Genomic DNA, 25,393 nt, shown 5'->3' with positions numbered 1-25,393 from the left:
CCAGGTTGCTAATACAAGTTTTATTATTGCAGAGTTGTGCGATGAAGGACCAGAGCAAACAAGAAATGGGAAAAACAAATAAAAAATACAGTATCAGTATTAAAAAACCCAGCTCACAAAGAAACATGAGTTTTATTTATGTAAAACAGTATTCAATATAAAAGGTGTTTATTTTTATAGTTTACTCTTATGGGCCTATGTAACAGTTTAATATATTACACCCAGCTAATAAATATGATAAACAAAGAGACTAAAAAAGTATTATATTCCTTTTGTCACAAACTTTTTACACGCAGTGACATCCCAGCATACACAATGACATTCCAACACAGTCGTCTGGGTTTTAGGCATCTGGCTAACACAGAGGGAAAGGTTTATCAAGGGCTTCAAGACAAAGGAAAATCAAACTGTTTTCAAGATCTCAACTGTGACAGATCGTAACACTTAACATTATATTTTATTGTGTGTTGTAATTTTAAGAGGTGGGTCAATAAATCACCTCAATATATTAAAATAGACCCCAATGTTACAAAACTAGTAACAAACACATATCATAAGGTTAATTTCAATTTAGGGACTCAAACGTGTATTTATTTTTTCATGGTGCAAACTGGCCCACATTAAACCACAGAAAAAGTAATACCCCATTAATGATGGTGTCACTCAAAACATTACAGATTACATGAGCACACATTTTGCTTGCACAGCCCTGAAAATGCGTACATCTCTCAGCTTGAGACAGTTCTCTTCAAGCTGTTGTGCAGAGCGTGGTTGTCTCCTGGCTCTGTTGTGGAGCTCGTGCTGCTAGGACTGGGCGGCTGGCCTCAGCCAGGTAGCTGGAACCCACTGGGGCTCATCCTGAGCTCTCCTCACTGTGCTGAGCAACTGCACACATGAGTCCTGGAGATTCTCGTTCACTATCACATGGTCAAAAAACTGTCTGTACTGGGCTTCCATCTTCTTTGTGTTCTCCTCCATCTCCTGGAAGTCTTCATCCTAGTAGGGGTGAGGGGGGTCCAACACACGATATTGATTGTTAGGAGTTGTTCTGACAACAGGGTACCTTATAATACCATAGTAAAAGCATGGCCAAGTGTAATAAAGCCTAGTGAAAGCATGGTAAAGCATAGGTAAGAATTGTGAAGAACAGCAAGGTATAGTAAAGTATATCAATAAACATAGTAAACCAGGGTAACTATGCATAGTATAACCATGGGAAAAGCATGGGAAAACTGCAAAAATATTGTGCAAAAATACCATGGTAAACTTTTATATGGGGTACAATGGGCCTTAATTCAAAAACTTAAAGTGATATTTTACGGGAAAGTTGTCTGCTTGGCTAATGATGTACTGGGGCAAAAGCAAATGTTTTTTTGTTTTTTTTTAGTTTCTCAAATCAACAGGAAATTAGTTATTTACTAAAAATAAAAACAATATAGTGTTTAATACATCGGTAAACATCCCCAGCAATGTAATCTCATGTAATGCTGCGGCTCCAAGGCCCAGTAAAATAGCCCTGGACTTACCATTCACATTTAATAGTAAAACAATGTCAATGCTTTAGAGACAAAATCTTTATGTATTATTGTGATTTAAATAATAAAAAAACAACACAAGAAAAACTAACTTTAAAAGGTCGGTTGACGTAATATTCTGTGATGATTTGTGCATTCTTTCTAGTCTCCCTCATTCGATTGCTGCTGGGTGGTTTGATGAATATAATAAATGGCTTGAGCTCATGTGTTCTCACACCTTGGAGTCCCTGTAAAAGTAGGCAACTTTTATTACAAATGAAATTGCTGTGAAAAAAAGCCATGTTAAGATAAGAATGCTCCAATCTGCTAAAATGAACACAAGTAAATCCATGTAAACTGGAGGAACGCATACATAACTTGGTTCAATGTGGTTTCTAGTCAATTCAGCTTTTGGCAGCTGTAAACAGCTGATTAGGGCATAATCACTGCCAGGGACCTCTGATTCCTGGTCATGAGCTCTTAAAGCTGCAGTAGCATTGATCTTGTTGGCATAATACATGTGTCTGAGGCTTATTTTCTTTTCAAAGGTCAGCATACTGTTGAACATGACTAACCTGTTAAATATAGATGATTGATCCACATGTTACATTCCTCATGTGGTAACTCTCCCAACCAAATATCTAGAGAGCTTTTTATATTTCTGTTCTCTTTGAGGTAACCGCACACATAAGCAAATGAGCGTAAATGTGCCACAAAATCTTACTTGTGGTTCCATGTCAACGATACAGATTTTCCCACTCTGTAGAACTGCAGTTACCGACTCAATGCTGGTACCATACAAATGTCTCTTATATTCTCCATATTCTAGGAACCTACGAAGAAGAGAAATACTGTTAGGTACTCCAAATATGAAACATTGGGTCTTATTCACCAAGCTTTACCTCAAAGTTTGCTTTTAGAAATTTTGTTTTATATTCACAAAGCCGTTGTTCAACAGCGCCTATTTCAATAACTCATGCGTATTAAAAAACCTAATCATTCTAATATTACTATGACTTGTCATGCTTATCAGTACATTGTTGTAACCCAACACAGTTTTGGTAGGTACATTTGATTCATAAACATCTAAACCAACAATACAATTTGTTGTTGATTTTGCTGCAGTTCATCAGGCTGTTTGGGGTAGTCTGGTGCACATCTTCACATATAGATGTTAGAATAGTGAACAGATTGACATTATTTATTTGAAACTACATTGCTTAAATAGCACCATATACGTTTTGTGGTAGAACGCGGGCTTTATGGGGCTATATAGTCTTATGAAATGTACAAAGTTACCTGTGATTGTAAACCATGTGTTCAAATGTTTCCTTGGATACGAAGTGATACTCCCTCCCAGCCTCTTCATAGCTCTTAGAAGGACGAGTGGTATCTGTGGAAGAAAACTTTCTGCTGACTAGAAATATTATCTTAGAGCCCTATTCTGAGAGGAATAAAATAACTATAGCTGTATAAAACTAGCAAGAAACAACTTCTCTGCAGAAAGAAACAGCTTTTACTAACCCAGACAAAAAAGTACAGTAATGTACTGCTTTTCCTAGCACTTACATTTCAGGTTAAAAAAGAATCTCTACATACGTGGGACTGGGCCTTGGACATTTTTGGGGTTGATTTCAATAAGTCTTTTCCGCAACTCATTCACCCCAACTCCAGATGAACCTATGAGAAATAGCAAAATCAAAATCACAGTCCTGTAATCACAGAGCAGGATTTTCAACAGGCACAAGAAGCACTGCTTTTGTTTTTTCTTTTTTTAAAATTATCCATTAAACCTAACTTGCAGTATTCTACCCTGGATGTATTTTAAATTTCAAAAGAATCATATGCATTCACTTTGAATCCAATTTGAATCCATAAACGAAAGCCGTCTCGAAGTAATGCTTTAGAATGGCAACTACTTACCAACAAGCACAATGAGGCGGTGTCCGTCCTCTGGGTGGCGCTGGTATCTCACCACTTCCTCATAGGGGGAGGCTACAGAGCTGGAGCAGCTGCTGGCACAGCGCGTGTAGCAGGACTGCTGGGAGCCCTGGGACTTCCTGCGGCACAGACGCATGCTTCTGCAGAAACCAGCTGGAACACAGTTATTGTGCATACAGTTGAAAGACTCCATCGCATACAACATAGAGCTCCTACTGTAGGTATCAAACAGACTGAACCTATAACTACACTAACCATTCAGGTTCTGTATTAAGTCCTCTGTTACCCCTAGAATAGATCAATGTAATCTTTGTAAAGTGGCATGAGATGTCTTTGGTATTTTTATTATTGGAATTCTTCCTGTTGATTGGGTCTATGGTAACAAATTTAATTTATAACGTATACAGTGACTTGAGCATGTGATAGCCTGATGCTCCTCTAGTTAGTGGTAAAAGTAAATTCAACAGAGTAAAATGTTTGAAAACTGCTGTATTAAATTATTGTAATGGGTCAGGTTAATAATGACATTGCTTGGGCAATGCCTGAAAGATTTAATAAATTAAATTATATTTCACCTGGACAATGTTATCACTGACCAGATTTTATTCTTTCATGATTAACATACCCAACAACTATTGGGACAGCGCTGAAGGGATGCACTTGCCACATTTCATATGTTTCTTGGATTATATATTTTAAAAAAAACTTTTTTGCAGCATTATTTTATGGTGGTGTGCCACAAATTTGGCCCATAACAAAACAACCAAACAAACAAAAAAAAACAAAACACATGATAACTTCTCCATTTTTATTTTAGAACCAGCTTAACATACCTACATAAAAGCCTTGATTGTATCCATTAAATTCAGCCTCTTCTGCGTTTGGTAAAAAACAGAGATCAGAAAAGTAAGGGGAAAAAAACACAATGTAAAAGACATATGTAAAGATAATTGTTTTCTTTTTAAAATCCCAAATGACCTCTTGGCTTCAGAAGTCTTGTTCAGAACTCAATATCGATACTGTTTACAAGATGCAAACAAGATATTGCCATAAAATATTTACAGCATCTTATTAAGCTTTTAAGATGAAACTGAGCCGCATGATTTATTGATTGAACTAAGCACCTACAGTACTACAACTGTCTTACTGCTCACCCAGCTGCCTTTCCACTACTATCATGACTAAGTACAGTTTATTATGAGATAAACTCAAGCTTATTAAGGGGACTTGGTAATGTTCTGCTCTATCGAAATCAATACCACTATAAATTCACTTCCTGCATAGCAGGTAGTAGGACCCCACCTGGCCTTCACAGAGGTTTCTCGTTCTATAATTGCTGAACAGGTGGTGAAATTATAATGTGGTCAAACTTCAAATCTAATCTGGTAAAAATACTAATTTGAGAAGGAGATATGGATCTAATGAACATTAACAACATGTGTATCAAAGCTTTGACTATTACACTTTTAAAACTGCATTGTACCACTATCCTGTTCAACTTTAATACCTTCCTGTGTGTTTCCTAATGTGTTACTTGTTATGCTGGTAATAGTTCAGTATTGTATGGGCCACTATACCTCTAACGTTGTTATTATCCTCAAATGTTCTTCAGCTAGGCTATAAGCATGTTCTATCCATTTTAATGTTGTGTGACCTTTAAATCAATCTCTGCTTTGTACGTTAGGCAAACCAATGTAAAACCTGCATGTCTGTGTTTCATATAGTTTATCTATCTTATTCTATACTTTTATTGTGCTGCACCATAACTAACACTGTCTGGCACAGCATTAACCTCATTTGACTTGATAAATAAATAGACAGATAGACAGACAGACATAGATCAATAGATTGGTATATAAATACACAATACAATATAGTGTACCTGCTCTCAGCTCATCTTGAAAGCAAACAAGAAATTCAAAGATAATAATAATAATAAATGAATGTAACATAGAACACAAATGTTTAATTGTGGTATCATTTATCTATAATTTGTATCACTAAATCAATAAAGTAAACAAAGGTTTCAATTAATGTCTTCATCGGTGTAATGCGCACTAAATAAAAAATATATATTTTTAAAAAAAAATGGATACAGTGAAGTGGGCATCATCTACAGATGATATTTGAATGACTATCTTTACAGTTAGATTTTTGCAAAGGCCTGTGATATTGACTTCCCTGCTAAACAGAACTGCATCTGTATTGAATGACTGACTCATGCTGTTAACCTACTCTATTTAAAACATCTAAATGACGTATATTTAAACACTTTAAATACAATAATTAGCTTTTAGGATATAACCTAATGTGTGATTTAGCAGTTCAACTAAAGACTTACCTACCAGATTCAAAATCTTCTTCATCTGCCAAAACAAAATATAGTATGGATGAGGCAAGCGGACGGACTTACTGTATAACCTTTGTACATGATCTGAAAAACTATAAAACCTATAACAGCAAAGATAATTTGGTGGTATTTTAGACTAAAGGATGAGAACAGCCATGTAGTTACATTGTAATAACTGGGTAGATACCAATGGTTCTTGCTCTTAAACGGTAAGTACTCTGTAATTACATGGTCTTTTAAACAGCCTTTTGTTATCTGATGGAATTAAATTGTTGTACCAAGGAAAAGGACATTTCCACGTACTTACACACAGAAGTTATCACATACTGTAAGAGCAGAAATGTGGAAGTTACATAGTTATTACCATGTTATTACATGGTTATGTAGAGTTTGAGCCATAATCTAAAGTGTTGCCACCAATGTTGTAGCCAGCAGTAAAAGATAACGCAGTATTAAAAAATAACTGCATTCCTATCTAATGGATTTTGAAATAACATGGTAGCTATGTACAGTAGTGTAATAATGAAACGGCACACACTATACTAGGCAAAATAACTACCTGTATTTCTGCCAACACAATGTACTGTTAACATGACTAACTATAGTTTATGTCTCCCCCAAACTATTCCTCAAAATATATTACACACCTACTGCTTGGCCTTGAACTGGTTTTTTTATGAGCAGGGAGCTACAAAGGCACGTCAATACGAAATCAAGAGCAGCAGGATTACTGGCAGTTATTTTACCTAACCTGTTTCACAGCCACATGTAAAAAATGCCTGTGTTGTATTTTCATCGTTTTTGGTTGATGTGCCATGATTGCCTCCATCTTAAAAAGGAGGGGATGTTCTTATGATTGAGGCTGCAGAAGAATGTATCCAGTTAAAGCAGCTCAATTATAAAGAACATAATTGTAATCCAGAATCACAAACCAGATAATTTGCTACTGCAGGTTGCTATGCTGCAACTGTGAGAAAGTCTGGCAAACAGATGACAGAATCAGACCAATTTTGTTACCTGTTTCAACACATCTCTCATCAATTGTTAACATGTCCTCCTCCTCTGAAAAAAACAAAAACATGAATGGTCATTAAAAAGGAGCAGTACAGCTCTTAGGCAATATTTCTAAGGCTGTTTTGTCAAATGGCGACAAAAAAATATCTTTACAAAAACCCCAGTTTAAAGTACATCAGGTTTTATTACTATCAAATGTGTGTGTCCTGTTTTGCTGTAACTCACCTCTCATCACACAGAAACTCATCCTCTTACTTTTCCTCTCCTAGCAACGGGTGGAAACCCTGTTGAGCAACTGAGTAGCTTCTCAAAATGAATTAAATTGTTCTGTCCGTGTTTTATTATGTACGTTTTATTTTGGCGCAGGTAAATGGTTTAATTTTTTTTTGTAGGAAAAAAATAAAACATTTATGTACTGGAATAAACCACCCCCCCACCCCCCCACATACACCCACACATCCCCCCTTTCCCCACCTACACCCCCCCCCCCCCCCATACACACCAACACACCTACACACACACACTCACACACACCCCCCCCACCGCACACACACCCACACAACCCCACCCACACTCCCCCCCCCCCCCCACACACACACACACACACTGCTGACTACACCCCCAATGCTCTCAGCATCCCATTCCACCATTAGACGCCACCTTGAATTTTACAAATGTACTTTATATACACTATAATAAATATATAAAGACCTACCTTCTTCCATAGTACTCACTGGTGAAAGCAGGAGACAAAGAAAGGAAGGTTTTTCAATGTGTTACAATGAAGAGCACTTATAAATATTGAAACAAGATTCATCTTCCATTTGCCAAATACTGCCTTGTGTTTTAAAGCATGTGTGAAGTTTTGTAAAGAGTGATACAGTACCCATAGGACTAACACTACTCTCTCTCTCTGGAGGTGGGAGAGATGGGGTTTAAAGCAAATCTAACAAACTGGCATAGCACCAGATAAATATTATTGTTTATTTCTTAGCAGACGCCCCTATCCAGGGCGACTTACAATTGTTACAAGATATCACATTATTTTTTTTACATACAATTACCCATTTATACAGTTTTTTTTTTTTTTTTTTTTACTGGAGCAATCTAGGTAAAGTACCTTGCTCAAGGGTACAGCAGCAGTGTCCCCCATCTGGGACTGAACCCACGACCCTCCGGGCAAGAGTCCAGAGCCCTAACCACTACTCCACACTGCTGCCCTTAGAGACTAAAACTCATCAAATCGGTTGGCACCTTATCCAATCTCTAGAGCAGTGATGTACTACTATTGTAAAACATGACCGCAGAGGATTGGAAATTGACAGCACAGTATGTTGTGCATTTGCCCCAGAATAAAACACATGCATGTGCATCCACCTCTTAGTCTGAGGGACCTTCATCAATAGCAGTTTCTGAAACAGTACAAAATGGATTTGGTTTGCTGGAATAATATAAATTACTATACCTCAGGAAGGTTTTAAAAGTGGACAGGTCATTTGGCAAGCACTTACATATTGTACTTTTGATGCATTCATGGGGCTGTAAGGGCTGTGACCACCAGATTTCTCTCTGTTTTCTGAGGGTGAAGAAAAAGTAAAATACTTTTTGTATAACACAGTACTAACCACACTACAACCAAGTACAACAACAGGAACAGGATTGGGATGATACAATCAATGTTTAAAGATATTTCTGTAATGGACTTAAATTCCATACAAACTGTTTAAGAACCGCACCTGACTACAGTGCTTCTGTTGTGACGAAAGGATAAAGGTCAACCCTTTCGAACACTTGCCTACTAGCTTTTTAATTTTCCTTTATAGATGTTTATTAAATTAGTGAAGAATAGCCTTTCCTATGCGGCTTTTGGGATTGCTTGCTGGTTGGGTCCAGTCTCAGAGATACCTCTTGAGGAGATTGCTGGAGGGGATCAGGCCTGCACACGAGGATGTGTTGGGCAATTTCCTCGCCTGCCACCAGTGGGCGTCAGTCTGGTCCACAATTTCCAGGATGTCTCCCTTTTGGAATGTCATGCCGGCTGCGGCACAGGGGATGGCAGGGTCCTGCTGGGGACAGTAGTTAGTCATGGCTCGCACATACAGCTGCAGGGAACAGAGGAGATAAAGCGTTACAGAGCGCTGTGTTTCATTTTAAAATAATAAAGAAAAAACATGATCATTTTCTATCATTTTAATTTGGCATTGACACAAACAAGTATGTTTCAGTGAATGTACTTTTGTTGTTTGGCAGATTTTCCAAAATGATGACTAACAGATCAGCAGCACTTGGCTCCATTTTCAAAATAGGCCTTCTCCAGTCTTGACTTCCAAAGCAATTTCGTTTAACTGAGGCCAAGGGTTACAAGATAAATTCAGGTCAACTTTTCTCATTTGTTGATATAACTTACCATTGTCTGGCTGTTGACTGGCCTGTCAGAGATGGGAACCAGCTTGAATACAATATTGCCAGCAGACCGGGCCTTAATGGATGACAGAAAGGAGGTTTAACTTACCAGAAACCAAAAAGATATATCACAGAAAAATATAATAGAAATAGCTTTTTAACTCCACTGGCCACTGTCCTTAACCCCCAATAACCATTGGTACGCCTGTCAATGTCTGTTGTAGACTTGAGAGTCCAATGTTTTGGGAACAACATTAAATAGCATTTGGCCTGTTAAAATCAAGAATCCAAAACTGAGGGCAGATTACCCAAATCTGCACTGCTTTAAAATGCTGAACTGTCCTTATGGAAATTGAATATATCTGTATTTCATTCAAAATATATTGTAACACTCCAAATGTTAGCAGCATTTGGGGTCTTGTGTATCAAGGAGTGGTTGAGATTTTCATCCTGTGGGGTCACAAACTCCACAACCTCCCCTCCGAAAAAATAAGAAAGATCAAGTAAAGTGTGTTAATAAGGCATTATAAAACAAATGTATCTCTTACTCCTGCTCTACAAAGCCTTTTTTTTGTGTGGTCACAATTTACCTACTTGGACCCCACACCCCGACACTAAACGCTCCTAGTATCAAGATAAGTTTTCACTAATCTAAAGTACAGGGTATATTGGGGAAAGGGGTCAATTACCAGTTTCTGAGTAAGAAAGCACCTATGCAGTCATAACTGCCTGAGACTGGTAATATGAAATGCAAACAGAGTTAAGCTGCTAACAAACATGCTAAACTCACCAGAACCTGGATGACCTGTTCAGGTTCCAGCCCATTTACAGCAACTCCATTCACCTCCACCAGCTTATCACCGGCGTACAGCAGCCCTGCAATCACAAGGCATTAAACACTGTCGAGACAACTCAGCTGAGGAAAAACATGCTGAAAATTACTTTTAACCACTCAAACAAACAAGCATACAAACACTTCCCACATGTTTTGGTGGCTCGTATTAGGCTTGCACTCACCACTGCGATCTGCTAGGCCTCCATGTATCACCCGGGCAACCACGATTTCTCCAGTTACCTCATTCCTCTTTATTGTAGCACCCTACAACAAAACATGAAAATGTATGCTGCTTGCTTCAAAGATGAGTTCTGCATCTAATCAGTTCAGCAATGTTACTTGTCAAGGCTACAGTATTTTTCCATGTTTCTACATGTCCTTTATTTATAGCACAGCTTTCTTCTCATTTGGCTTTGGGGCTTCTCCTAAACCCAAGTTTGGTCCTTACGCTGAAAACCAAATGCATGAAAACAGTATGGAGGCTTACAAAGCAGCAATCCCTTCAAAATTATATTGCAGTTGTCCACATCACAAAACCACCACACAATTCAACACAACTGGCTCTCAACACCCTTTCAGGCAGTCAAGAATTAGAATTAGGCCAATAACTGGATAAGCTAGGAGACTGACCTGCTCCCTCAACTCCCTTCAGGACAGGTACTCACACTGACACTTCAATCTCCAGTGTTTCCAATGCAGTACCTTTCTGTGACCACAGCCTTCATTTTTACAGAGCAGAGGAGGACCAGTACTCTTCTGGTGTATGATTCCTCTATAGATACAGGTGAGCAGAGGGTCTTTCAGGCACTCCGTTGTAATGTTGAGTTACTCACCTTTTACTCACAGTTCTCCAAGCTTTTTTTCCACATCCACATGGATGCAGAATTCTTAGTCATCACTATGTCCAAACAGAAACAAGTGGACAGCTATAAAGCATAAACTTGTTGAAAAGGACACAAGAATCTGGCCAAATTGCAATATCGCAGGAACTGAGAGCCTAGGCTGGTACAATTACAGGTGATAAGGTGATAAGGGAAAAAGAGAAAGGTGCACCCTAGGGTGTGAGCAATCCTAACTACTGGTATATAACCATCTTAGATCTAACTCTTAAAAAAGACTAAATATAAGTGGAATCTTTACAAAGCTTTCAGTGAGGATTGCACATAGATAATACAATGTAAATATATTGTACCAAAATAGCAACGGCACTACAGTAGTGTTGGACTGTTGAACACATAGATATTCTGATTTGTATTTTGATCCCTCCTCCTCTGCTGTAAAACTTGACAAAAATAAAATGTATGTTGAGGCACAGATGCCACAGCATGTAAATGAGTTACTGCACAGCTTGATCAGGTAAAGAGTATACTTTGACTGATATTGCAATGCATAGACAGGGATCACCGTAGCAAAAAGGGAAAACATTTGAATGCATATTAGGGATGTGATGGATATTCTTTCAACATATTTAGCATGACCTGTGTGCATTCCGAGAAGGGTAAAATGGACTGTAAATGCATCATATGGTCAGGGTGCTTGTGATTTGCTCTTTTGCAATAAATAACAAGTGACCCTCATTGTGTTTTTTATCCTTGATATTTCCATCCATTAACATGAATGGGATCCCACAAACTGTGAATGCATATTCAGACACAGAAGATAACAGTGAGTACACTGCAGGCTATTGCAAATCCAACTCAGAGAAGCTTCATAGCCAAGAACACACAGGTTTGACAGTAAACAACCAGTCCACAGAGTGAATGCTGGAATATGACACAGATAAATCACACGACAATATTGCAATTTATACACAAATGCAGCCCCATATGAAAACAATACCACAGTATTCTATATTCCATAGAATAGCCAAAAATGCTTTACTTAGATATTGCCAAGAAATATGCGTACTGCACAATTGTTTGGTAAAAGTAGTTCAGACTCTGATAGATAAAGCACGATAAACAAGCAAAAGCTGATCACACCCAGGGCAGCTCCCAGGTCACCACCACAAACCCTCAAGTGTTAGCCTCAATACCACAGGTGAGCAATTCCAGTCCTGGAGGGCCAGTGTCCCTCCTGGTGTTTGTTCCAACTGACAAATTAAACTTCTAATAAGCACTTAATTGGTCCAATTAAGTAATTTAGGGTACAGTTGAAACAAAAACCAGGAGGCACACCTGCCCTCCAGGACCAGCACTGCCCACCCCTGCTCTATACGAACTACTACTGTGGCACTGCAGGGGACATACAGGACTAGCTCTCTGCTCGCAGTGGCATTGAAAAGGCTAAACAGCAAAGGCAACTCTTTCGCATGTTTATGTTTTCCATTTTAAACTGTAGTATTATAAAAGTCAATGCTGTTTTTCTAATGCTTTACATGTTACTAGATTATACCCTTTTAAAAGCTGTCAAGAAATGATTCAGGAGGGATTTGCATATTTGAGAATGACGGAGATCAGGCTACTTTTTTAGTTTTTAGCTATTTGAATGCACATACTGTCAAGGGAAAGATTTCACTGTGATATTATGGGATGGACCAAGGATTGAATAGGCTCTCGATTCTTACAATATTCCAGATTTTAAAATGAAAAAATTAAGGCAATAGATACAATGCTTCCTCTTTTTTTTTCGAAGAAAATTATCAATTTGGTAAAATGTTGGTTGGGCCATGTTGAAAGTAAATTGTATATGTACTGTGCTGAATAAGGGCCCTTATCTAATTCACTGCCTTCAAGATAAAATTTTGAAAAAATAAGGAAGCAGTGTACAGTAAAAAAAATAATAATAAAAAAAAAATGCCCACCAACGCCCCCCCCCCCCACTTGTCTGAATAGAGAAGGCTGATGATTCTGTCTGCATGTGGAAGAAAAAATAGCAGCCAAGAACCTATATTTTCTTTTTTTTGACTGATAAGCCAGCCCTCCTCTGCTCTGCATCAGACCTCTGCGTTCCATTGGGAGGAGTGGTCCCAGCCACCTCCGAACGTCATTGTTATCCCGGTCCTCCAATGAGGAAGGAAGTGCCGCTGGCGGGTGACTCGAGACCCCTTCCATGAACTCGCTGAAAGAACCAATGGAGCGTGCAGACTGAGGCGATTTCTGAGAAAAAGGAGGTCCTGCATCCTCTCCAACACATCCATCAACACGTTCAAGGCCTGGGTGTTCTCTTGCATGGTCTCTGACATCGACTCGGTGGCAGCAACGACCTTCTCTCCAAGCAGCTTGACGATTAAGCGAGGTCTTGTCCACTGTGCTGGCCACAGACTTCATTGTTTGCCTGAGCTCTTCCCAAGGCTCTCCTGGTCTGATAGTGTCTGCGCTCAGTGAGGCCCCAGCAGCTTCGTATCCCGCTGAACAGAGCAGAGGGCTGGAAGGGACCGTCTGAGGGCGCCGGCTAATGTAAGGCGATTCAGTCAGGACAGTGTTCTGAAAGAACCGTGTGGAGGAGGAGGCTAGAACTTCAAGGGAAGGCAAACACAGGCCCCCCAACAGCTATGAGGTAAATAACTTTTATTCACTGACGGCAGGAAGATTTGCATCACCTACTTTATATAAAAACAATCCAATACTAGCTTCCCTCTTGTACGTACAACATAATGCATACCCACACTCCCTCAAGCTCTCGCTAACCAGGAATTAAGAATTGTTTGGTAGGGTGGGCTGTGAAGTATGGAGGTGAAACATGGTGTTATTTTAATGCATTTTTATTAGCATGTTCACAATATGGTTTGTCATTTAGTATCACTTAGATTATTATGATTTACTCTGAGTGTCGGTTTTGTGTATTCACTATTGAATTATTGTTTGATCACGGCATAAAGTGTGTGTGTGAATATTTAATTTGTGTTGTGTTCCTACCCCTGCACGTGCCTTGAGTGAATGAACCTGCTGAATTTCAGAGCGTGAAATTCAGTAAGAGGGCATCAGAAGCGTTGATTGAATCAATTTCCGCTTGCAGCTTACTTAAAACCAACAAACCAGAAAGGAGAGAGAATGTAGAGGGCAGAAAGAAAAGCAGTCTTGTGCTTTGTGTTTGCTGGTGCTTGCTTGTTTGTTTGTTTGTCTGTCTGTCTGTCTGTCTGTCTGTCTGTCTGTCTGTTGTTGTTGTATGAGATATGAGCTACCTTCAGTCTTTAGTCTTTTTTAATTCTGGTTTTGTTTTTTGTAAATTGAACAGGTTGCAGACCATATGTCGCTGATGACGAGAAAGCTCATTCAGTATTATATTACTTGACCTTGTTACATGAGTAAAGGGATATTGTATGTAACTCTTAGAATATACGGTATGTTATGAGCTATAAAGGTCTTGTTTTAAAGAAAATGATTTGAAATTGTAATGATGCACAAATGATATGTTTTAAAGCGAGTAAGTTTGCACGTTATTTAATGAATAATATAGAGGAATTTAGAATGTGTTAAACACAAAACTGGAGGTAATTGAATTAATTATACAATTGACTTGAAAATTATAATAAGAATGAAACAGAACTAAACATACTAGGTTTGAGAGTGCTCTATGTTTTATGGGTAGTCCTTTTTTGTATTTTATGTTACCAGTCGTAGGTTTGTGATTTTTAAATGAATGTTGTATGCAAATTGGCAAGATGATCACGGTCACAGCCTGGTTGTGCACTGTTTAATTGATTCAGGAGGGAGGTTATTTGGGCTAAGTTGTATTCCTGGTGTCCTGAGGCGTGTACTGCTGCTAGCTGTAGAGGAGCAGGAGCTTTTCAGTGTACCATCCTCTGTACAATAGAGGGTTTGGTGGTGATTGGCTGGGCATGTAGGCAAAAAGCTTAGTTAATGAAATGGCTCCATTCAGGTAAGGGGGGACTGGTGGTGCTGTGCTTGGCTGCCTAGGGCCATCCCGGCTATTAAGTGCTCACGTGTCCCCTCAGGATATCAGGATCCTAGCCATTGGGGTGGGTAGTGATTGGTGCTTTTTCTTCAGTGTACCAATTTATAAGAGACTACTACTACGTATCGCTAGTGACTGTTGCTACCTATTTTAAATACTATGTGATGTTAATGATTATTGATATCTATTGAAATGTTGTTAATGATTATTGATATCTGTTGAAATACTATTTGTTAATTGTTGATACCTGCTGAAGTATTATTTAAGGGTGCTAATTATGACCTGTTCATATATCAGCCTTTCTGTGTATAATTGCTGAGAAACATTGGCCGGTAGAACTGGCTTACTTTTTAAATATGATGGTACTGTGACAACAAGAAATACTGTTTCCTTTTAAACAAACCGTCTGCGTGTGGTGAGTGTCCCTCTGCTCTTCTAAATAAAATAACCTGTGTGCGTGGAACCACTTTATTCTGGTTTGCCTTTATAGTTGGGGGGGGGGGGGGGGGGGAGAATTAATTAAAACATTCTAGGGGATCTCTCACCGCTATATAAAAACTAAAGAGTGGTGTAGTCGGGAGTACAATTATTACCTGCTGTTAACTGTAAAAGCAGTGCTGAAATAAGTCAATTAATACAATAGTATGTGTGTCATCTTCTGGTAGCAGGACGGGCTGTGTTTCGCCTTGCGCCGGCCCCCTTGTTACAGGGGCATGCACATACATCTATGTATTTATTTATTTGCATTTTATAGCGCTTTTTATACAGAGGTATCTCTATATAAAAAGATACAGAGGTACTTCAAAGCACTGTACATGACTGAACAAAAACCTCCTAGAAATCACAGTTAGAATTTGAAACCTAGCCAGAAACAACTACTCCTGTCTCAACATAAGTTGCTTGTGTCTCGTTATATATGGGAACATTAAGGTTATTGTTTTTATATCCTCCATGAAAAAAGGATTAGAAAACAAAATTGGGCAGAGTAACACAAATAATCAAATAATTATAGCCGCATATTTTGACGGGACGTAACAGGACAAATCTTTTTTAAAAAACAACTTTCAAGTTTTGAATTCTATGATGTTGTTGAAATGCTAACTGGAGTGATAACATTATTTTACAGTGGGATGAAGCTTCTTTGGCACAGTTTGTGATCTGAGTGGAACAGACCCTCTTGACCAGTATCACAGAGTCTTAATATCCTCTTCAGACCCCCAGTGCAGAATCCTACACAATCAAAATGAATTGCCATTGTACTTTGAGGTGTGAAGAGAATGTAGGGTGTGTTCCTCCTTACCAGCGTCTGCTTGTTCTTCACCAGGCACACGATCCTCATTGCCTCCTCCTCATCTGGTAGGTTGTCAGGCAGGGGCGGCAGGATCGGTTCATAGTCCTTCTGGGCCACCGTATCATGAGCAAAAAGCAAAGCCTATATTAAAAAAATAATGGGCCATAGTTTCAAAGTGTTACCTCCAGTCTGTAATTAACTCCTATTTTTAAAAGGAGAAAAAAAAATCATGTAAATGTTACAAAATGAGAAACGAACACCCTGAGAGTGCTGAAGAGAACTTGCATCATATTACTTAGTTGTTGGTTCTTAGTTTTGTAAAATGAACAGTTGTTTTACCTCTTAAAAAAAAATAGGAGTTAATTAAGACCTGAGTAAATGCTTTGAAAATATGGCCTATTGTGTCAAATGGTTATAGCTCATGACATAATTCCTTTTGTTAGAACATGTAGATTTCACATGTGTAGTTTTGAGAGAGGCATGTAAACTTTTTTTTTTTAAATCTAGTATCCCACTAGGGCTGGGACCAAATCAAAACTTTGACAACTCGCTAATTGCACTTAACAAAACTGTATTTAATAGCGTTTTCTTTTTTTTGTATCTTATATTTTCTACTCATAAAAAGAAAATGCTATTAAATACAGTTTTGTTAAGTGTGATTCGCGGGTTGTCAAAGTTTTGATTTGGTCCCAGCCTAGGTTGGAGAAAGCTCTCAATTTGCATGCCTTGCTAACTTTCAGATAGTTTCTTAGAGTGGCACACTTCCTAGGTTATTTTATGCAGGGAGAGAATTTCTCTCCAGCCTTTCAATGCCTTCTTTCCTGTCATTACAAAACCGTTTGGTTCCCTTCAGGACTGACACACTGTGACTCTGAAAACACTGTTGAAGTGGAAACTACCATCCAAAGAAAAATGACAAGGGGCTTGTGATAATGTGGTCAAGGTGAGAGGTGAGATATTTTTTTTAGGCTTCGTTACATCACTTTGAGTCAAAGCACCCATTACTGTGAGGCATGCAATCATGCTGAGCATTTCTTATTGCAATGCATGCAATCATGCTGAGCATTTCTTATTGCAATTCACTACAATGTTGTGTTTTTGTTTGTTTTTAGTTTTTGGTATGTTTTCTGTGTCAATGTGTCAGAAGAACCACTCAGAATGATTGCATCCTTAATATCAAAAGGTCAGGGAACTGTAAAACAACTTGAAAAATGTAATTCTGCATAGGGATACAGATACAACCAGGGGTTCATCTGTAAACAAAAAGGTACCGGATCTTATAATAAGGAAGAGGGATAGCGTTTTTGTTTATAGACCTAATGTGCTGGCCTTGATTTGCAGTAGCTTGCACATATGCTTCAGATTCTCATCTGCTTGTGGGATTCATGCCTTATTGTTGCTGTTGGTAGCTGCATACCGACCTTTGCCTACCCATGTTTTAACATAATATTCATGTCTGAACAACACCAGTGGTGGAACCACAATCTGATGAACAGGAGCGATGAGACTGTTGTTGTTGGAGTGCAAAAAAACAACACATTTTCTTACTCACTAAAATACAGACGTGCTCAAATTTGTTGGTACCCCTCCACAAAAAACGAAGAATGCACAATTTTCTCTGAAATAACTTGAAACTGACAAAAGTAATTGGCATCCACCATTGTTTATTCCATATTTAATAGAAATCAGACTTTGCTTTTGATTTTTTATTCAACATAATATTGTAAATAATAAAACAAATGAAAATGGCATGGACAAAAATGATGGGACCGCTAACCTAATATTTTGTTGCACAACCTTTAGAGGCAATCACTGCAATCAAACGTTTTCTGTAGCTCTCAGTGAGACTTCGGCACCTGTTAACAGGTAGTTTGGCCCACTCTTTCTGAGCAAACTGCTCCAGCTGTCTCAGGTTTGATGGGTGCCTTCTCCAGACTGCAAGTTTCAGCTCTTTCCATAGATGTTCGATAGGATTCAGATCAGGACTCATAGAAGGCCACTTCAGAATAGTCCAATGTTTTGTTCTTATCCATTCTTGGGTGCTTTTAGCTGTGTGTTTTGGGTCATTATCCTGTTGGAGGACCCATGACCTGCGACTGAGACAGAGCTTTCTGACACTGGGCAGTACGTTTCGCTCCAGAATGTCTTGATAGTCATGAGATTTCATTGTGCCCTGCACAGATTCAAGGCACCCTGTGCCAGGCGCAGCAAAGCAGCCCCAAAACATAACCGAGCCTCCTCCATGTTTCACTGTAGGTATGGTGTTCTTTTCTTTGAAAGCTTCATTTTTTCGTCTGTGAATATAGAACTGATGTGACTTGCCAAAAAGCTCCAGTTTTGACTCATCTGTCCAAAGGACATTCTCCCAGAAGGATTGTGGCTTTTCAATATGCATTTTAGCAAATTCCAGTCTGGCTTTTTTATGTTTTTCTTTCAAAAGTGGAGTCCTCCTGGGTCTTCTTCCATGGAGCCCACTTTTGCTCAAAAAGCGACGGATGGTGCGATCACAAACTGACGTACCTTCACCTTGGAGTTCAGCTTGTATCTCTTTGGCAGTTATCCTTGGTTCTTTTTCTACCATTCGCACTATCCTTCTGTTCAATCTGGGGTCGATTTTCCTCTTGCGGCCGCACCCAGGGAGGTTGGCTACAGTTCCATGGACCTTAAACTTCTTAATAATGTTTGCAACTGTTGTCACAGGAACATCAAGCTGCTTGGAGATGGTCTTGTAGCCTTTACCTTTACCATGCTTGTCTATTATTTTCTTTCTGATCTCCTCAGACAACTCTCTCCTTTGCTTTCTGTGGTCCATGTTCAGTGTGGTGCACACAATGATACCAAACAGCACAGTGACTACTTTTCTCCATTTAAATAGGCTGAATGACTGATTACAAGATTGGAGACATGTGTGATACTAATTAAAGAAACTGATTAGTTTGAAATATCACTATAATCCAATTATTTATTATCTTTTCTAAGGGGTACCAACAAATGTGTCCAGGCCATTTTAGAATATCTTTGTAGAATAAGCAATAATTCATCTCTTTTCACAGCTTCTTTGCTTTATTCTATGACATACCAAAGGCATGCAAGTATACATGATAAAATAGCTTTTAATTTCATCACTTTTCAGGAGGAATGAAGCATTATTTCAATGAGCTGTAAGGGTACCAACAAATTTGAGCACGTCTGTATGTTGTTACAATACACTTTGGTCATTTAATTCATGGGACAGGAATTTTACGTGTACATGTTATGTACATAGAGTTATTTTTTTTCAACAAACAAAGGTTTTAGTTTTTTTTCATGAGGTTCAATTCTCACCTGTCTGGTACAAATGAACCCCTGGATACAACAGATAGCTGGGTAGGTTGCCTACCAGTAAAGTCTTCAGAACATTCAGGGTGACTGAGGAAAAGAAAGGCTTGTCTTGTACTTGACACTTGCCTGCATGTGGGGTTTTCTCAGCAGTCTGTGGAGTTCTTTCACTTCAGGAGAGGGGGAGGCTGTTCTGAGGTCAGAGATAACCTGAGAGTGAAGGAGAAGATTACAACCAGAAATCCACATTGTTGATAGTAAAGAGAACATTATAATCAAAATCACGGCTGTGCAGATACTACCAGTAATTCAATTTAACATGTTTTAAGTTGTAAGGTATTCATTAAATTGCAATAAAACCTCTTTTTAGCCTTGTCATTTCAGGGTTATATTCTAAAGATGTTTAGCAGGTACAGTCTGCGCTATCGTACCTCTTGTGAGAGTGCAGATGCAGAAGGTAGGAAAGGTGTGGCTCTCCTTGTCAGGTACTGTTGCAGACACGCATATATCTGGAGAAACACAGAGATGTATTGAGGTTGTGTAGCTCACTGCTGACCAGAAGGCTAACCATCTATGTTATTATACTTTTAGATTCTTATACGACAATAATGTTCAGTTCAGTGTCAATATTCAAGTTGTTATTTCTCACAACACTATGCAAATGTGGTAGAGGGTATTTAAATGACTCTTAGATTCTTCTATAGCCCTGTATGCTAATCTTATCGTGCTCAGTTTTGATATCGGGTTTACCAGGGGATTTGACATTTTCACGTGAGAATATGGAAGGAAAAACACAAGGCTCCTTCAGAAAATACACAACAAAGTCATTAGTTGTGATGAAAGGTATCCTAAGATGTGATTTTTAGGTGTCAGAGAATGTAGTATATTCTTCACACCTGAAGAGACCTGTAACTACTGGTTAAAATTAGAAGGTCCATGTTGTTCAGGCATTTCTAAGCAAGGAACACAACTGGGGCCTGCTGACTGTGTGGAGACATCTATCAGTTACCTTCAGCAGTGACTGTAGCCAGGGGGCATTGAGCAGGTTATACAACAGGTCAGCTCCGTTTATGTCCCGGCTTATCGATAACCGGACCTCCTCCACCACCATTGCCAAAATCGTTGATAGACCTGGAAAGCACAGGGACAGGATACAGTGCTGTATATTCACACACTTTGGCATGAAGCACTTGCACATAAGGATCAAATTCAATTAACTGGAACAAACAGTTTTAACAATAACAATAAACATCATGTGGATACATATTTACCTTTGTTGTATTAACATGTAATGAATAGAAGTAGGAAATTACGGCTCCTCCAAATACAGTATTGTCTATTAATAGTTTATAGCAGCTTTTTTTCCAAGCTAAAAGTCTAATTTAATTGAGCACTAAGCGTGGTGTAGAAATGATGTTGTCCCCTTACCATTTTCATTCAGTGCTGTTGGTGCTGAAGGCTCCACCTCTATTGACCGTATCATTCTGAATACTGCAAAGATCCGGGCTGCTAAAAAATAACTTGGTAACTGATACATAGATAAACAATATAATTAAAAAAAAAATCCAATACTTTGCAGTGATCCATAAAATGTTGGTTGAGCCATTGTAATGGAACCAAGTCTGTAATAATATAAAGAATATGCATTCCTGATGAGAGAGAGAAAGAGAGAGAGCTGGGAGCAACAATTCTACATGTTTTAAATAAGATGAATGTAACTTTTGCTGAAGGCAAAAGAGCTAAGTTCTAATTGTTGTAATAAATTAAAGGTAGTGCTTTATCTGTAATCCTAACAATGGGATCAAATGATGCCAAAACAACTCTGTCCCCCTTCCCACCTTCGAAACTACAATAAGAGAAAGCCACTCAGCTCAAAATTAGCATGAGCTAATTTTGGTGCCGTAGTGAGTTGATTCATTAACTTTGTATGCCTTGCACCTCTAGAGGAGTTTTAATTGTGCTCATGTCAGAAGCAAAATGAGTTTGAGTCTTCTCAACCCAGCTCCCTGTCCACATCAACAAACCACCACACAATTCAGCTCAATCAGAAGTCTCTGCTAAGGCCCAGAACTAGCGGAACATTCAGGCCAGGATTGAGGTGCGCTCACTGGGTGAAGCTCTCATCACCCCTTGCTGATGCAACTGTCCCTCACCTTTCATGACAGCACTGCAAACAGACCTGGGGTCAGCTGAAATTGCAATTACAATTACACTGCAGTAATTACAATTATAACGACAAATATACTCAAAAGTAACACAAACAACTACTCACTTTAACATGTTTACTCTATGTATTCCAAATAACCAAGCAATAATTACAGGCACAAATACAGAAACATATGATATAAGTGTTTTTTTGTTTTTTTTTTCAAACAAATGGGGTCACTAAAGTGGTTGGAAATGCGTAATTGAACTGTAATTCATCAATGGTATAGTTCAATTACAATTACGCAGGCGTGCCAAGGCTCAATTACACTTAAAATTCAAATTACATTGTAATAGCAATTCATTATGAATTGCAGAAATACAACTGTAGCTGACCCCAGGTCTGACCGCAAGCACGACATAAAATTAAATAATAATAATTTGTCTATAATATCAGTCTTTCAGCGATTATCATTTTCCTTGTTCATACAGTGTAAAATTCCAGTACTGTATAAAAGAAAATAATAATAATAATAAATAGATTGTACTGAACTATAAGATAATCATTCCATGGGGGGGTTCTGTGGTTGTATAAACAACAAGAGCGATTGTTTTTCTTGTCATTTACTACAGTCCATTTATCTTTCTGTGCATATATGCATATACACATACATACTCAATAAAGAGTCATGGGGTACCGTTTTGTGCAGTAAACTATCCATTCTTCAAGTGCGAAAATCAACAATAGACACGATGGAATATGGAATTAACACATGCATTTCATGCTGGCACAGAATGCAGTATCAGAAAGGCTTTATCTATATGGTATATAGTGGGAGTGCAAGTGGGTTTATTCCAGTGTAGTGATTAATCTGTCAGGAGTTAGTCAAAATAGGCACAGTCACCTTAACCTCCTTAGCACTCCATACAGTACTTAGGAACAGTTCTGAGCTGAGCGTCTTACTTAAATTCAACCTAAAGCATGTTAAGTACAGCATTACAAAAAAGGTTATTTTTATTTCTTACTTATTTTCTCAATCATATCTATGAAAGCATTTTTTTTTAAAACTCTGCTAAAAACTAAGCGTGCATGTTTCACACAACACGAACACAAACATGTTACATAATCACAGATTTCTTCTTAGCTCTTGTGCTATACGTGCACAGGCTGAAATCCCTCTTATTATAAAAGTCTGTGATTCAAGTGGCATTATTATTATTATTCTTATTCTTATTATTATTATTATTACATAAACAAATACACAAGTCTACACCAGTTACCTTTGATAACAGTTGGTAGTTTTCCAGAATTGAACTACACTGAACTGCAATGCTACCTCAGTCTGATCAACTGAGTAAAGAAGTCAGTCAGCATGTTCATTCTAAAAGGCAGACCGACTCAGCTTTTCTGACTCCTTTTACACAGAAGCCTAATAACCAGTGTTCCTTACCTCACCAGCTAGTGTAGGTATATCACTGATAATGTGATAGGAAGGTCTCTCGCTTTCCTTTGATATTATGGAGATTCCTTTTTAGTGGGCCTTCTCTGGCACCAGTACCATACGTGGTTTTACTACATCCAGCCCTGGACAGTCAGTTTAATCCTGATACATCCCTCTTAATCCACAACAACCTCTTCTCAAGAGCACTCGACTGACAGGCCAGAGCTTCAAAGCTTCTTAACTCTTTCTAGTTCGCGAACCAGAGTGTTGTAACTGGCCTTATGAAGGCGAGACAACCAAGATTCTAAACTACATTTTCTAATTAGCTCTAGCAACTTGCTACTGGTCCGCTTTTTCTCATGTTGAATACATGTATGTTTTTTTTTAATATATAAAAAAAATGTATTATACTGATATTTGAAATATAACCCTATGGAATTAAAAGTTGCTGTTGCTTCCTGGCACCTAATCGGTTCCTGTGCTGTCAGTCATTTGCTGTCAAATAGTCATAGTGCAATCATACCATGTGATTTACATCACAGGAAGTGACTAGGTACCAGGTGGCAACAATGTCATTTCTTGGATCTGTAGCATTGAAAATAAAGTAGAAAAAACAGCAAAGGCCCAATAGATTAACCCTTTATTTTAAACGTATCCAGCTACAGAATATATATATATATATACAGTGTAGTGTGCACGGGGAAGGCAGCTGCAGGGCCCTGTGTGATGCGCCTGCCTGCGTTAACCAAGATTGCTACTATATATATATATATATATATATATATATATATATATATATATATACACTACCGGTCAAAAGTTTTAGAACACCCCCATATTTCCAGTTTTTATTGAAATTTAAGCAGTTCAAGTCCAGTGAATAACCTGAAATGGTACAAAGGTAAGCGGTAAACTGCCAGAGGTTAAAAAAAAAGTTTAGGTTACCAAAAACTGAAAAATAATGTACATTTCAGAGTTATACAAAAAGGCCTTTTTCAGGGAACAAGTAATGGGTTAACAACTTACAGCTGTTCTGCAGCAATGGAAGTAAATTAAGCCTTGAAAGTTGATGCTAACAATTCCTACAGGTGTCCCAACTTTTGTTGATTACTTACAAACCCTCTGTCTGTATAAAAGCTGTGTTACTACACCCTCTTAAGCATTATTTGGACAATACTGTACTGCAGGAAGTAGTATATTGCTCTCATAATGGCGAGAAAAAGGCAATTAACAAAGGAAGACAGACAGACCATTATAACCCTTAAAAGTGTAGGTCTTTCCTTTAGAGAAATTGCAAAGAAAGCCAAGGTGTCAGTGAGTACAGTTTCCTACACCATCAAAAGGCACTGGAGGAAACTCTGACAGGAAGAGGTCTGGCAGACCCAAAGCCACAACAGAATCAGAAGACAAGTTTCTGAGAGTCAACAGCTTGCGTGATAGGCGGCTCACAGGACAACAGCTTCAAGCACAGCTTAACACTGGTCGAAGTAAGCAAGTCTCAGTTTCAACTGTGAAGAGAAGACTTCGAGCTGCAGGTTTGACAGGTCGAGTGGCAGTAAGAAAGCCATTGCTAAGATGGCAAAATAAGAAAAAGAGGCTTGCCTGGGCCATGAAGCACCGCCAGTGGACTGCTGAAGACTGAAAGAAGGTCTTATGGATCGATGAATCAAAATTTGAAATCTTCGGTTCATCACGCAGGGTTTTTGTACGCCGTCGAGTAGGCGAAAGGATGGTTCCTCGGTGTGTGACACCAACTGTCAAACATGGAGGAGGAAGCGTGATGGTCTGGGGCTCTTTTGCTGGATCCAGAGTCGGCGACTTGCACAGAGTGAGTGGCACCCTGAACCAAAACTGCTACCACAGCATTTTGCAGCTCCATGCAATACCCTCTGGTATACGCCTAGTTAGTCAGGGGTTCATCCTACAGCAAGATAATGCCCCAAAACATACCTCCAGGCTATGTCAGAACTACCGTAGAAGAAAAGAACAAGACGGTAGGCTTCAAATCATGGAATGGCCAGCACAGTCTCCAGACTTAAACCCCATCGAGCTGGTTTGGGATGAACTGGACAGAAGGGTGAAAGCAAAGCAACCTACAAGTGCAACACATTTGTGGGAACTTCTGCAACAGTGTTGGGAAGAACTTTCCGAACAATATTTGATTTCCATTGTAGAAAGAATGCCACGATTGTGTTCGGCTGTTATATCTGTAAAAGGTCAAAAATTTAGATTAAATTTTGTTAAACAAAACAATTCCATGATTTCTTTTTTTTTTATCTCCAA

General features: G+C 38.7%; 1 protein-coding gene across 5 annotated transcripts; it reads right to left on the bottom strand.

Annotated features, from left to right (window-relative positions):
* Nucleotides 1-4: 4 nt before the first annotated feature.
* Nucleotides 5-23,259, bottom strand: LOC117426550 (MAGUK p55 subfamily member 4-like). 5 transcript variants are annotated; one of them, XM_059033566.1, is made up of 22 exons: nt 23,120-23,259; nt 20,952-21,032; nt 20,533-20,654; nt 19,955-20,032; nt 19,653-19,733; nt 16,215-16,346; nt 10,240-10,321; nt 10,013-10,098; nt 9,227-9,298; nt 8,725-8,921; nt 8,331-8,395; nt 7,535-7,552; nt 6,823-6,867; nt 5,801-5,821; nt 5,338-5,352; nt 4,289-4,330; nt 3,438-3,608; nt 3,114-3,194; nt 2,814-2,907; nt 2,239-2,347; nt 1,628-1,762; nt 5-996 (listed from the first exon to the last, which is right to left on the bottom strand). In XM_059033566.1, exons 2-22 carry the CDS (start codon nt 21,004-21,006, stop codon nt 805-807), a joined length of 1,893 nt encoding a protein of 630 aa, XP_058889549.1. In that variant the 5' UTR covers nt 21,007-21,032; nt 23,120-23,259; the 3' UTR covers nt 5-804. The 5 variants fall into 5 exon arrangements, with proteins under 5 accessions (XP_058889549.1, XP_058889550.1, XP_058889547.1 ...); XM_059033567.1 differs by having other exon boundaries at nt 20,952-21,029; nt 23,120-23,256; XM_059033564.1 differs by having other exon boundaries at nt 8,725-8,885; nt 20,952-23,253.
* Nucleotides 23,260-25,393: the final 2,134 nt, after the last annotated feature.

This window comes from Acipenser ruthenus, chromosome 11, assembly GCF_902713425.1.
Source record: "Acipenser ruthenus chromosome 11, fAciRut3.2 maternal haplotype, whole genome shotgun sequence".
In the NCBI taxonomy this organism is placed as follows: domain Eukaryota; kingdom Metazoa; phylum Chordata; class Actinopteri; order Acipenseriformes; family Acipenseridae; genus Acipenser; species Acipenser ruthenus.
This window is presented reverse-complemented; position numbering and strand designations above follow the sequence as displayed.